The 13,108-nt window shown below is 65.7% G+C and overlaps 3 protein-coding genes across 3 annotated transcripts; 1 reads left to right on the forward strand and 2 right to left on the reverse strand.

The window, feature by feature from the left end:
• Positions 1 to 509: 509 nt before the first annotated feature.
• On the reverse strand, positions 510 to 1,842 carry EMIHUDRAFT_437070 (hypothetical protein; the record flags this gene model as incomplete). Its single annotated transcript, XM_005766281.1, has 1 exon — positions 510 to 1,842. A coding segment is annotated over one exon (901 nt), but the record flags the coding sequence as incomplete, so codon positions are not given.
• Positions 1,843 to 4,166: 2,324 nt separating this feature from the next.
• EMIHUDRAFT_356927 (hypothetical protein) lies at positions 4,167 to 4,407 on the reverse strand (the record flags this gene model as incomplete). The annotated part of the gene is made up of 1 exon (XM_005766282.1): positions 4,167 to 4,407. A coding segment is annotated over one exon (241 nt), but the record flags the coding sequence as incomplete, so codon positions are not given.
• A 4,709-nt stretch (positions 4,408 to 9,116) lies between these two features.
• Positions 9,117 to 11,879, forward strand: EMIHUDRAFT_103747 (hypothetical protein; the record flags this gene model as incomplete). Its single annotated transcript, XM_005766283.1, has 8 exons — positions 9,117 to 9,650; positions 9,773 to 10,174; positions 10,348 to 10,434; positions 10,549 to 11,148; positions 11,235 to 11,378; positions 11,510 to 11,511; positions 11,550 to 11,605; positions 11,674 to 11,879. 8 exons carry the CDS (start codon positions 9,117 to 9,119, stop codon positions 11,877 to 11,879), a joined length of 2,031 nt encoding a protein of 676 aa, XP_005766340.1.
• Positions 11,880 to 13,108: the final 1,229 nt, after the last annotated feature.

Here is a 13,108-nt window from a genome sequence, read left to right on the forward strand (position 1 = left end):
GCTGGGCGAGTCCGAGTGGGACTGTCAGGGTCCCTCCAGGGTGTGCTGTCCTGCGCGCTGGGGCGACTGCTTCGTGCGTCGCTGCCGGACCGGCGGGCAGCGCCGCCTCCCTTCGCTCGAGAACTGACAGGTTGGCGTCTGTCTGAGCAGGAGCCGACGCTCGTCGGGAGCTGTGTCATGAGCCTCGCTCCGCTCGGAGGTCCCCGCCGCGCGCACTTGCGGGTCCTCTACTTGCGGCGGGCAGCGGCGGGCGCGGGGTAAGGGTTCCCGCCCGCTAGGCGCTGCCCTCTGCGCCGAGGCTCGACCCGCTTCTCCTCAGTTCACTAGCACAAACTAAAGTACTTGGGCTCAACCTCAAAGCTGTCAGCTGGGTTCTGGCACGTGGCAGCCTGGTCCCTGGAGTGGACCGAGCGGGGAGAGAGCGCAGCGAGCTGCGTGCCTGAGCTGTGCTCTTGAAAGTCGAAATGACAAATGTAACGATTGGTCTGGCCCGGCTATACGCTCTTGCGTGTGGACTGGTCATGTTAACGGCACATGCAATAGAGATAAAGGCGCACCTCTTACAGTGCAGAGAGAGAGGGGAGACTCGAGATCCAGGCGCGGATTTGGCTGACGCAGTGAGGGCTCAGAGCGGTCGCGAGAACCGCGCCGGCCAGCAGAGAGCGTCAGACGCTCGACTCCCCTCCAGCCCGTTGGCGATCGAGCCCGAGCTGTCCAGGACCCGACACAAGACACAGACTCCAGGCCCGCCCGCCCCCGCCTCTGCGCGCTACGAACAGGAGGTGGGGAGCGGGCAGGGGCGCATGCACAGCCGCCAGTCACTCTAGAAGCCCGCGCGGCCGCCGGCGGTGGTCTGGATCGGATCGGCGGAGATGCCGGCGGCGACGAGGGCGAGCGCGAGGGCCGCGATGACGCCGCCGACGATGAGGGTGAAGGTCTGCTCACTCTGCGCGTCGATCTCGACCAGCTTTTGGCAGACGGCGGAGCGAGTGCCCGTCGAGTCGCAGTCGAGGATGCGGTAGACCCACGTCCCGGGCGAGCAGGTGTCGTCGATGAAGGTGTAGTCGCCTCCGCCGGGGCCCTTGGTCCTGAGCGGCGCGAAGCTCTCGAACGACTCGAGGTCGGCGAAGGCATCGGTGCCTGCGGAGCAGAGGCGGGGCTGGGGCGGCACGCGGCGGGGGCAGGCTGCCGAGGAGGAGCCCGGGAGGAGGGCACCTCCCTGTCGCCGCTGCACGATGAAGCCGGCGTTGCCCTCCTCGTTGCCGGTGGACCACTTCAGCTCCACCTCGTCCTCGGACAGGATCTTTGACTTGAGGCCGCCGCCTGGCGGCAGAGGCGGGCCGGGCGTGAGGCGGCGCGGCGAGGGAGGCGTCTGGAGGGGGAGGAGGCCGCGCGCCAGCGCCGAGCTCCGCCGCCTGCGGGTCCATCGCGTACGGGTCGAGCTGCTTCGCCTGCGCCGCCTGCCGCGCCTTGCGCTCCTTGCGCTCGCGGTCCGCGCGGGCAATCGCCTCGGCGTCCACTTTCATCCACGGCGCAAACTCGACACCCGTCTCGGAGCGCATGCCACGCACGACCCGCTTCGCGCCCTCCGACAGCTCCTGCGTCTGCGTCACGACGTTCCCCTCTGCGTCCACCAGCTCCTCTGCGTCCTGCATCGCGAGAAACTCCTCCTCGCTCATCTCGTCCGACATCCGCACGCGCGCCGCGGCAAGGCGCAGGCCGGAGAAGGCAGCAGCTGGGGCCGCGCCGGCGGGCTGCAGCGCAGGACGCGGCGCGGCGCCGGCCGCGGAGAGTGTGTAGCCGACGGAGGCGGAGGAGGAGAACACGACGGCGAAGAGCATGCCTAGTGAATGCAAATCCCGCGGAAGATACCCATAAAATTCGCATTTTTAGAAGAAACAGCCGGAACGGCACGCGGCAGCGACGTCTCAGAACAGGTCGGGGTGCCACATGGGGCACACCACAGGCGTATTCTAGAGGGGGAAAAGAAACGGGGAATGAGGGGCCCCGCCACGAGAAGTGCGTTCTGGGGATGCAGAGCGTGCAAGGCGGCTAGGGATGAGGCCACAAAAGAGGCGCGCGAGGCAAGGAGGAGACGCGGGGAACTGACAGACTGGGACGACTGGAAACAAGAAGACAGTGAGCCACCACAGGCGTCGTTGGCGCACATACTGAGCGGCAGCTGCGCTGGAAATAAGGAAGAGGCGCGTCACTTCATGCGGAAGCTCGACAAACACACAGCGAGGGCGACAGCAAGAGTTGAACGGGAGGCGCCGGACTCAAAAGACACCGCCACATTCCTGAGACGAGCGAGGGCAGCCTCCTTAAAGGCGAAAGGGTCTAGATTTGGAGCGCTCGCCGAAGAGGAGTACGACAAAATAGCGCCCGTGATTGCCTGCACGCTACCCGCACTCACGGACTCCATACCCGAAAGAAAGAGAAGGGAGCTCGCGGGAGAGGTGACGAGTGAACTACAGGTAGTGGGGAAGGCAGCCTCGATTGCCATACAGACATGGGTGCGAAACAACGACAAGACCAAGGCACGGGCAGAGGAACGAGAGAAGAATATAGGGTGGATAAAGCGCCTGTTCACGGCATGGAGGGTGAGCCACACCGAACGTACCGAGCGAAGAGCCGAGCGGAAGGAGGACGGGGAAGATGACTCCGAGGACGACGAACCAGTGGAAATCCAGTTGTCAGATGTCACGATGCATCCAAAGGGGACCCCAGCGCCGGCATCATCCGTAGAGGCACGAGTGTTCGAAGAGAGAGTGGACCTGAGCAACAACATGACCTGTAGGCAAATGATCGGAGTGGGAGTCAGAAACGTGGTCCTTGCGCGAGGGGAGCTCGATAGACTCGAGGGGCCAGGATACGCCGCGAGGAGGACGGAGTTGCGCCGAAAGGCGAAAGAAGCCGCGAGAACAAGGGACCGGCAGGCGGCGGCGTCACAGGACGAGGCAGAAGGGAACGACGCGACAGAGGAGGAAATGACAAGGGAGAGAACGACGAGAGTGGGACGACCGCGAGGTGGCATGAAGGTTGCAGCGAGAATCGGAGAGAGACTGCGAAGAGAGATAGGAAGAGGCAGACTCCCTAGGGTGGGCGACGGCTAGCGCACCACACACCTCTCCTTAAAATCCCTGTGTGGTGGCGGCGTGCCGTCCTCCCATCCCTCCCTTGGGTTGTCTGTTTTCTTTCTTTCTTTTACGTCTCAGAACGAGGCCGAGGAGAGCGATGAGTCAGAGGATGAAACAGCAGGAGAGAGAACGACGAGAGTGGGAAGAACGCCAGCCAGGTGGCATCATGAAGGTTGGTTGCATGCAGTGAGAATCGGAGAGAGAGAATCAGCGAGGGACTGCGAAGAGAGCAACCCTTTTCCTGGCTCACAAGCTAAAGATGTTCACGGGCCCCCACAGGGAGGGCCCTTGCCGAAACCCGGGCAAAGCACTGGCCGCCACGCGCAGGAGCGGCTACACAAGTCCACACTCGACTCTCGAGTCGCACGGTCCGCCTCGCTTGAACGGCTGCTTCCACAGGAGGTGCAAAAACCGCCGCGCTCCACGCCCAGCTACAGCCTGGCCACCCCGCGCGGACACGGGGCGCTCCATAGCCCGACTCGACTGCCCGGCCGCTCACACACCGCCTCGGCCGCCCACGCCGACGCACAGACCCACCTGCGCCCGGCGGTGACGCGTGCTCTCAAAGGGGCGCGTTTTCTTTTGTTTATCGCCAGTCCGAACCTGTGTCGAGCCTGTCTGCTGTGAGAGAGAGTTGTTTTGTTTAAATTCTTTTGGAGTGCTCGGGCACAAGGTGCGACAATAGCACGCACACTAGGCGACACAGGCACCCCCATGGGTTCATGTGGCCGAGCTTGAGGCCGCCTGCCGCTTGCTTGTTCTTGACCAGGTACATACTTGCTTAACACGGTCACACACCGACTCGCGACTGCAACCCCGAGGCGAAAAAAAACATTAGAGACACACCCCTGCTGCTCTTTGAGCTCACACACGCCTACGACAATCGTGCTGCCGGCGCGGACGCGGGGGCCGTAAACTTAATTAGCTTTTGAGAGCTGCATATGTACAACACGTTCAAGTGAATTATTCAAGAAACAGTAGACAAAACTTCTCCAACTCCATCTCATGCATATCTTGCCCCCCCCCCCCCCCCGTGTATCGTGTGCATGGGCCGGGGGGTGAGCGGATCTCTCACACCGAGACACACCCTGCTGCGTGTCAGCTCGCCCCTCCGCCTCCAAGTGCGAGGGGGCCTCCACGCGAGCAAGGGTGAAGGAGGGTGGGCGCCACAGCGCCGCGCCCGCAGCCTCTCTACCAGTGGAACGAGCCGTCCGCCGCAGTGTGCTCCGCCAGCATGGACTGCCCGGCGGTCAGGGCGTCGAAGGCCTCCCTCTCGAGGGCGAGCAGCTTGCGCCCCTGCACCTCAACGTCGGCCGAGCCCCAGAAGGACCCCTGCGCCCAGCCGGCCACGCACTTGGTCACCCAGCCGGGGAGCATGTCGATCACGTGCGCCGCGCGAGGGGACGCCACAGCGACGGCGGCGCGGAGCACGGCGCGCCAGTCCGCCTGCGCCTTGCCCTCGATGCCCGACGCGGAGGAGGTGAAGCCGACGCGCATCGAGCCCGCCGAAGTGCCGTCCGCGCCGCCCTGGCGGCCGAGCGCCATCTGGCCGAGCGCCGTCTCGCGTGCGAGCCGCGAGGCGGTCGAGAAGAGGACACCGAGCGGGATCTCCGCCTCGAGCGAGGCGGGAGGGTGGGCGACGTACGAGACGGACGAGCGCGTGTACGTGCCGACCAGGTCGGCGTCGGCCGCGCGCACGGTCCAGGCAAACGCGCTTCCGGCCTCGAGGTCCGCCTTGGCCGCCTCGGCCACCGCCTTGAGCTGCGAGAGGTCGTACGATCCTCCGATGGGCGCGCCGTCCACGGCGACGTCGACCTGCTGCAGCGCCGACCACGCCACCTTCACGAGGCGCTTGAGGGTGCCGACGACGGCCTGCGTCCGCTCCTCGCCGGCCGACTCGTGCGACGCGGCGAGCAGGTCGCGCAGCACCGCCATCGCGTCGTCCGCCACCTGCTGCAGCGGCTTACTCTGGCCCGCGAGGACGCCGTTGAGGGCGGTGAGCACGTCCGGCGCCGCAGTCGACGCCTCGCCGCTCGCCATCGCGTCGACGAGCGCGTTCAGCTCGGGGGTGAGCAGGATCGTGCGCAGGTCGGCCGCCGAGGCGAAGGCCTTGTCAATCGCCGGCGCGGTCGCGTCGAGGAGGCAGCGGTAGATGCCCGACAGCCGGGCGGTCGGGGAGCGGTCCTGCACGCAGGCGGTGACGGCGGCGGCGTCGCCGACTCCCTCGCGGGAGATTAGCTCGAGGTCGAGAGCGACGAGGCCGTCCCAGAGGAAGGAGAGCACGTCTGGGAAGCCGGGCGGGCGCAGGGCGTCGAGCTTGTTGACGATGCCCCAGATAAGGTCCAGCTTGTTTGCCCACGCGTCGAGCAGGCAGGAGAGCGTCTCGGACGCGGGGACGCTGCCCGACGTGTCGAAGGCCTCGAGGGCCGTCGCCGCGCAGGCAACCGACTTGTGCACGTTCTCGACACCGAGCGCGTCGAGCACGAGATTCGCGCCTGCCGAGTCGCACTGCACCTCCCACCACGGCGCATCCTGCACCGACTTGATCTCGAGGGCCACCTCACCCTTGCCGGCGGCCGCGGCGGCTGAGCCGGCGGCGGGCGCGGCGCGGAAGGAGAGCTGGCGAGCTCCGCAGCCGGAGACGCGGAGGGAGGCGTCGGCGTGCCCACCCCACCGCGCCTTGGCGACGTGGCCGTCGATGAGCAGGGTGGGGGACGTGCCGCCGATGGTGAGGGTCGAGTTGGTTCGCGAGGCTGGGCCGGCGACCACGTTGGCGAGGGTGAGCTCGGCGCGGTCGCCCGCCACGCTCAGCGAGGGCGAGGTGGAGAAGGTGAGCGGCACGGACTGGCCGTGCGCCTCGGAGGTGACGGGTAGGGTCAGGAGTCCGGATTTCTCGAGCGCGAAGAGCGCCTCGTTGATGGTCCACGGCGTCACGGTGGCGATGAGCTGCTGCGAGCGGTGCTCCACCGGCGGGGCGCTCGGGAGAGCGGTCGGCGCGTAAGGATAGGAGCGCGCGCCCACCGCCGGCGGCGAGGAGAGGACGGTAAGGATGTCGATGACCCACGCGGGCTTCTTGTATCCGATGGAGGTGACGTCGGCGTCGAGCATGAGGTGGCCGGCGCGGGGAAGGACCGTTGCGAGCGGCTCGCCGAGCGGCAGGTGGTGCAGCGGCAGGTGGTGAAGGACGTCGCCAAGCGTGCCGATGACCTTGCCAACCTTCTTCTTGGCGATCCGGTTGGTCACCTTGCCGATGACGCCGGTGATCATGTTTGCAAAGAGGGAGACGCCCTTAAATTCGTGCAGCTGGATGTTGCGCATCTGGAAGTTTGTGTTGACGTAGCGTGCCGCCAAATCGGGCACGCCGCGAGCCGCGCCGAGCGAGATGAGCATCGTGATCTCAGAGTCGTACAGCTCGGCGGAGAAGGAGGCGTCCATCGGGTCGTAGCACATGAAGGTGCAGCCGGCCTGCTTGGCGAGGGAGCTGCCCTCTGCGTGCGCCGAGATGCCCGACACCTTGACGAGCAGGCCGTCGGGCTGGTTGCGCACGGAGATGCCGCCGACCGAGCAGCGCGACAGGGCGAAGGACTTGACGTCGATAGCGACCGGGCCCTCCTCGATAGACTCGTGGCCGAGCAGCTTATCCATCGGGATCCCGCAGACCACGTCGGCGATGACGGGCTTCAGGCCGGCTTCGACGGCGCCCATGAGCGAGTCGGTGGCCCACACGCGGGCGTTCGAAGGCGTGGCTGCCGCAGCGGGCGCAGACAGGAGGAGGGCGGATGCGAGCATGTTGATGAGGCGGCGGGACTGAGGCTCCCGAAAAGCTGCTTCAAGCGCTCCTTGAGGCCGAGGAGAGATGGAGTCACGCCCTTATTTTTCCTTTTGCCGACAACGAGGGATATACCGCGTTGGTGTCCAGTCCGAGCCTGGCTGTTCTTCACCTTCCTACATACATACATACAGGGATAGGAAGAAGCAGACGCCCAGGGGGTAACATGGGGACGGCCGGCTAGCACCACACCTTTCTTTCTCACCTGCCTGCCCGACGCGCGACGGCAGCTGGGGCGGCTGGGTTCCCGTCGGCAAGGGCCTCTGGGGAGTACAAGAGACTAGCACAGGGCGGGCGGGTGGGGAAACGCGCAGCGAGGGAGACTCTCCCTCGGACAGCTCGGCTGCACCTTGCCCCTTGGTGCTCTCCGCGGCAACGCCGTTATCGGTAAAGTTGAGCGTGAAAGGATTGCGAGGAAAAGTAAATGGCGACGTGTACCTTTCCACGGAACGTCGCCGCTTGACGTTGTATCTCCTTCGTTCGCATTTTGGGCGGCCATCGCCACACAGCACACTCCCTAGCTCATCAACTGGCGACCCTGACGGGTCGCCAGCCGATCGTCATGAGTATGGCGAGGCTTTGGCGAACTTGTGGATAACCAATCCACATGGTCGTCACGACCAACAAAATAGAAGAGGGGGGAATCAATGCCAAAGGTCTGAGACCCCTGGGCGCCGGCCCGCGGCCTGGTTAGGACCGCGGGCGGGCGCACCCAACCCCTCAGCTACCTGGCAAAGGCCGATCGTTCCCAGCAGCCTGAGTTTATCCTGACTGCCCGATCGCACCTTGGCCCAAACCGAAGACTCATTGCCACTGTCTCTGGTAACGGCGATCTCCACGCCACGCGGTGAGTGCCACTGCCCCAAATAAATTGTAGCATCTCAGATTGACCGCAAGGGGAGCCCCGGGTACTCTTTACACTTTAGCTGTACTCGTCTAGGCAGGGTTTGCGAAGATATAGGAAGTGGTAGACGCCCAAGGGTGGGAGACGGCTAGCACCACACTTCTCTAAATAAAATCCCGGGTGGCGGCGTGCCGTCCATCCCTCCCTTGGGTTGTTGGCTGTTTTCTTTCTTTTGAGACTACCCGCGTTAGGCTGTATGTTCTATGTATGTTTCCTCTCGCACGCCGCCTCGTTTCTTGTCCGTGTTTCTCTACAGCACCCTCTCGTTTCCTCTCTCGTTTCCGGGGAAACCATCAATCACATTTTCCGGGCTCTGAGCCGAGTCTGAGGCTGGTTTGCCATTGCGCATTGGGCCCAAAATAAGCCGAACGAACCGGCAAAAATCCCCGGTGTTTTGCGGGCATACCTGAAAACCCCGGGTTTACCTGGAAAATACCAGGTAATTTTGCCGGTTTCCTCGAGTTTGCCTCAGATTTTGCCCCAGACGCAGACCAGCTCTCAGCACTCAGGCAGGACTCCAGGGAAACTCGAGAGTTGCCGGAATGGAGCACCAAACACCCTCTGGTTTCCATGGAAATTTCCGGAAACGCAAAGTGCTGGGGACCTCTGGTTTCCCTCTGGGTTGCCGGAAACTCTCATACAGGCCAATACCCGCGGCGCCGCGGGCCTAGAAAGAAGGCCCGCGGAGGCTGCGGGACATTGAGGCCGGTTCACATTGCTTCACACAAACGCAAAACAAACAAACGTCTCGTCTCGCGCGCGCGTGAACAGCAACAGGGCTCCAGGCCCCAAATTACGTGTGAGTGTTAGAGTTGTTTGGTATTGCTAAAAATCTCTCTCTCAAACGCACAATCCCACCCCTGCTTCAAAGAGATCAGACATCGCAGACTGTGAGAGTAAAGAGAGAAAGAAAACAGTAGGCCCCTGGCGAGGTACTTCCAGCCTGCTGTGGGAACAGCTGACGCAGTCTCGCCGAGGCTCGCCCCAGCAGGCGTGGAAAGAAAGAAAGAAAGAAAGAAAACACACAACCCAAGGGAGGGATGGGAGAACGGCACGCCGCCACCACACAGGGATTTTAAGGAGAGGAGTGTGGTGCGCTAGCCGTCGCCCACCCTGGGGAGTCTGCCTCTTCGTATCTCTTTTCGCAGGCGTGGGAGTACCTCGCCGGGGGCTGCCGAATTCTTTCGGAAAACGGCCTGCCCGCCTCGCTCGTCGCTCTGCTCGCAGCCCGCAGCCCGGCTCCATGTCCAACGTCTTCAAGGGCGAGTTCAAGGTGACCACGCAGTCGCTGATGGGCAAGGCCGACGTCAAGAAGCTCCGCTCGTCGCTGCAGGCCGAGTTTCCCGAGCTCACGAAGAAGGCGCTCGACGGCATCCTCGGCAAGGAGGAGGTGGGCGTGCTCAAGTGCTCCAACGGCTCGACGCTCTACGTGCCGGGCGACGGGCCCGCCGCCTTCTTCGACGACGGCTTTGGCGGCGTCTACCCGACGCTGACGACGCTGTGGCGCATCCCCGACATGATGCCGGAGCTGGTGACGCACGCGCCGGTCTCAAAGTTCCTGCTGCCAAAGGATCGGTCCGCGGGCGCCGACATGATGCTTCCCGGCGTCATCGTCCCGCCCGAGGGCCTCGGTCCCCTCGAGCTGGGCCAGAAGCGCTGCATCCGAGTCGAGGGAAACAAGATGCCGATCGCCGTCGGAAAGATGCTGGCGCGCGTCGGCGCGTGCGGCCCGCTCCTCCCCGGCGAGGACCCCGAGCGCGCCGCGCCCTCCGCACAGGTGAGCGCCGCCGACGTCAAGGGCAGCGGTATGAAGGGCAAGGGGATGGAGGCAGCAGCCCCGGCCGCTGCGACGGCCGCGCTCCCTCTGGCGCCGCTGAGCGCGTCCTCCCTCGCGGGCAGGTGAAGCATGTGTACCACGACTCGCTCTGGGCCTACTCGGGCCGCAAGGTGCCGAACGACGGCTTCCTCGCCGACCAGGTCGTCGCGTCGGAGGGAGCACCGCCTGCGGCCGCCGCCGCCGCCGCCGCAGCAGACGAGAGCGACGAGGAGGAGGCGGAGGAGGAGGAGGCGGAGGCGGAGGAGGAGCCGATGGCGCCGGACGAGCTAATGAACTATTGCTTCTACGCCGCCCTCAAGACGACCTGCACCGACGCCGAGCTCCCCCTCTCCGCCGACAAGTTTTACTCGCACCACATGCAGCCCGCGCGGCCGGCAAAGCAGCCGCCGCTCGACGCCAAGAAGTCGTCCTTCAAGCAGATCGGCAAGTTCATCAAGGCGATGCACAAGGCCAAGGCGATCGCGGTGCGCGAGGTCAAGAACGTCATCACCATCCTCTCCGTCGACCGAGCCGCAAAGGAGCGTCACCACCCGCCCCACCCGCCCGCCCACCCATCCCGACCACCCCCCGCCCGCCCACCCCGCCCCTTGCCTTCCCCCGGCCCCATCCCCGACCCTCGCCCGCTCCACCACCCCAGGACTACCTCGCCTTTGAGCTCCGCGGCTCGTCGCGCGCCGTCCGCGCCTCCAACACGCCGGCCGACGGCGGCGGCAGGGACGAGGAGGTCGTCGCCCTCCGCACCAAGCCCCCCGTCGTGACCGAGGAATCGCAAGAGAAGCACACGTGCACCAGGCCGCCAGGCAGCCCTCCCGGGACGTCCTCGCACCCGTTCCCGTAGGTCTGGCAGCCGAACTCGTACACCAAGCCCCTCTTTGTCGAGATGGGGCACGACAAGGCGGACTACTTCACCACGCAGGAGGCGCACGCCGTGCTCGACCGCTACGTCAGCGAGAGGCTCGCCGGAGCCGCGGCCGCCCCCTCGAGGTCCGCCGCAGCAGCAGCCCCGCCTGCAGCAGCAGCCCCGCCCAGTGTGGAGGGATGGCTCGCGGACGCTGGCATCCCGGCCGCGCGCGCAGCGGGCTACGCGTCCGCCCTGGCGGCGGAGGGCTTCGACTCTGTCCGCGCGCTCCGCGCCGGCGGCCTCGCCGCGGCGGACCTCGCCGGGCTAGGGCTGACGCAGCCGCACGCCGCCGTGGCGAAGGCTGCCCTCGACGGCGAGGTTCGCGCTTTCCTCGACGCGGCGGGCGCGCCCGCGGCGGCGGCGGCCGGCTTCGCGTCCGCCCTCGCCGCCGACGGCTTCGACTCGGTGCGCGCGATGCGGGCGCACGGGCTGCGGCCCGAGGAGCTGCGCGGCTTCGGGCTCGACGGCGCGCTCGCGACGGCGGTGGCGGCGGCGCTCGCCGAGGCGCCAGCCGCGTCGGGCGCCGGCAGCAGCGGGGTGGACGAGAGCGCGGCGCGCGGGGACGGCCTCGCCGAGCGTGGCGGTGCGAGGGGCCGAGGCCGTGCGGGTGCGCCTCGCCGTAGGTGCCGATCGACGAGATGCTGCTCGAGGCGCTGGTCAAGGTCGCGGGCGGCGTCAAGAAGGGGACGACCTTCCCGAGCCACCTGCCGCTCTCCGACCTGCGCGAGCGGCTCGTCGAGCGGATGAGCGCCTTCCACCGCGTCACCGTCGAGGGCGAGGCGCCGCTCTTCAAGAAGGGCGCCCTCAAGCTCATCCACATCCACCTGAAGCGCGCGGCGGGCCACAACAAGACGCACATCAGCGGGCTCGACTCCGCCCCCCTCTCGCCGCGCAGCAGGCGTGAGCGGCGCCCCTTCACGCGTCCGGGGTGTGAACAGGCTCGAGTCGTTCCTCATCTCGCCCGACGCGGTGGCGCAGGCGCGAGGCCCGCGCGGTGGCGCCGCCTGGCCGACGCCCCGCGGCCTCCCCCACACCGCCCCTCTCCCGCCGCCGCCGTGGCAGGCGCTTTTCCAAAAGGTGGGTTTTCCAAAAAACGGGCCTTCCCGGGCTGCACGACTGCCGTCCTAAAGCTGCCTGGCAACAACGTCAAGGAGCAGGAGGTGCTGCTGCAGGGCCACTGCCTGAACGAGGTCGTCGACTACCTTCGCGACGCCTACTGCATCGACAAGAAGTGGGTCGTCCTGCCGACGCCCAAGAAGAGCGGCTGAGGGTCGCTCACCTTGCCAGTAGCTTCCTGTCTGTGTTACGCCATGTGCCGCTCGCTCGCCCGCCCAAGTGACTTGCAAGCCTTTGCTCGGGGGGCGGGCCGGCGCCGAGGTGCCGCCGGCGGCGGGCTAAATAAATAAATAAATAAAACGGACACCTCTACTAGGAGATGGGTAAAAAGGAACAGGTCCCCGCCCTTGCGATCTTTGTGCAGGGTTCTTTGTGGGTGTGGTCGGCGACTAGCCGGGGTCGTCCTCCCGATGGGGGACTAGCACCGTTAGCCGTCTTCCACATGGTCCCTGGTCCCTCTCGCGTCTCGGGTCCCTGCTGCTCCTAATCTCTTCGTACATCCTCCTGCTGATCTCCGCAAAGTCCTGCTCCCTCCCTCGTCTCGCCCTGCGCGTCTGCTCCGCCTCCCCGTCGTCCGCCCTGCGTCGTCTGGTGACGGGTCCTCCATACACCATAGTCGGTTGAGCTTGAGGTCGGCGAGCGCCCCTCTTTACGTTTTGATGCGCGGCAGCGCGCGTGTGTCGCGCTGCGCGCGTCTCGGTGTAGCTCCTCCTAAAAGTGTTGATGAAACAACGAACCGCCGGCCGCGCGCACAGCTGGGCCTGGCGCCTGGGTGGCCGAGCGTTTTTGAATTTGATCTCTGGATGAGTGGGGGGCCGAGCCGCCTCGGGGTGGCGGGCGGGCGGGCGTTTTGAAAAACAGAAAACAGAAAACAGAGGGGGGCCAGGGCCCCCACTACGATTAGACACACGCACCTGGCTCCTGGCGTCCTGGGACAAGGGGCGAGAATCGCACAGCATGCAGTTCAGCGGAGAGGGGGGGGGGGGGGGGAGCCGAGGGGGCGACGTCCCGACACGGCAGCTTGGAGCTGACCCCCGGAGAGAGAGAGAGAGAACAGTGATGGCGCCCCCATATGACCGTAGACAGAAATGACGAGCCGACAGCGATGCAGCGGCAGCGAATGCGGCGAGGAGGGCCCGCTGCAGAGCTCCGCTGTTACTTTGGGGATTGGGGTCACACTCACACCCGCACGAGGTAGGCGGCGCGCAGCGCCGCTCTCGCAGGCTGTTTGTGACTGTTTCTGGATTTTGCTTTTTGTTTTCAGTCTAGGGGGCCCGACCCCCTCAGAGGCGGTGGGCGGGCGCCCACTCACCCAGAGATCAAGAACGCTCGGCCCGGTGCACAAAGCCGATAATCGCCGCTCGCCGCGCCTTCTAGTTCT

This window comes from Emiliania huxleyi, assembly GCF_000372725.1.
Source record: "Emiliania huxleyi CCMP1516 unplaced genomic scaffold EMIHUscaffold_52, whole genome shotgun sequence".
NCBI classification, from domain to species: domain Eukaryota; phylum Haptophyta; order Isochrysidales; family Noelaerhabdaceae; genus Emiliania; species Emiliania huxleyi.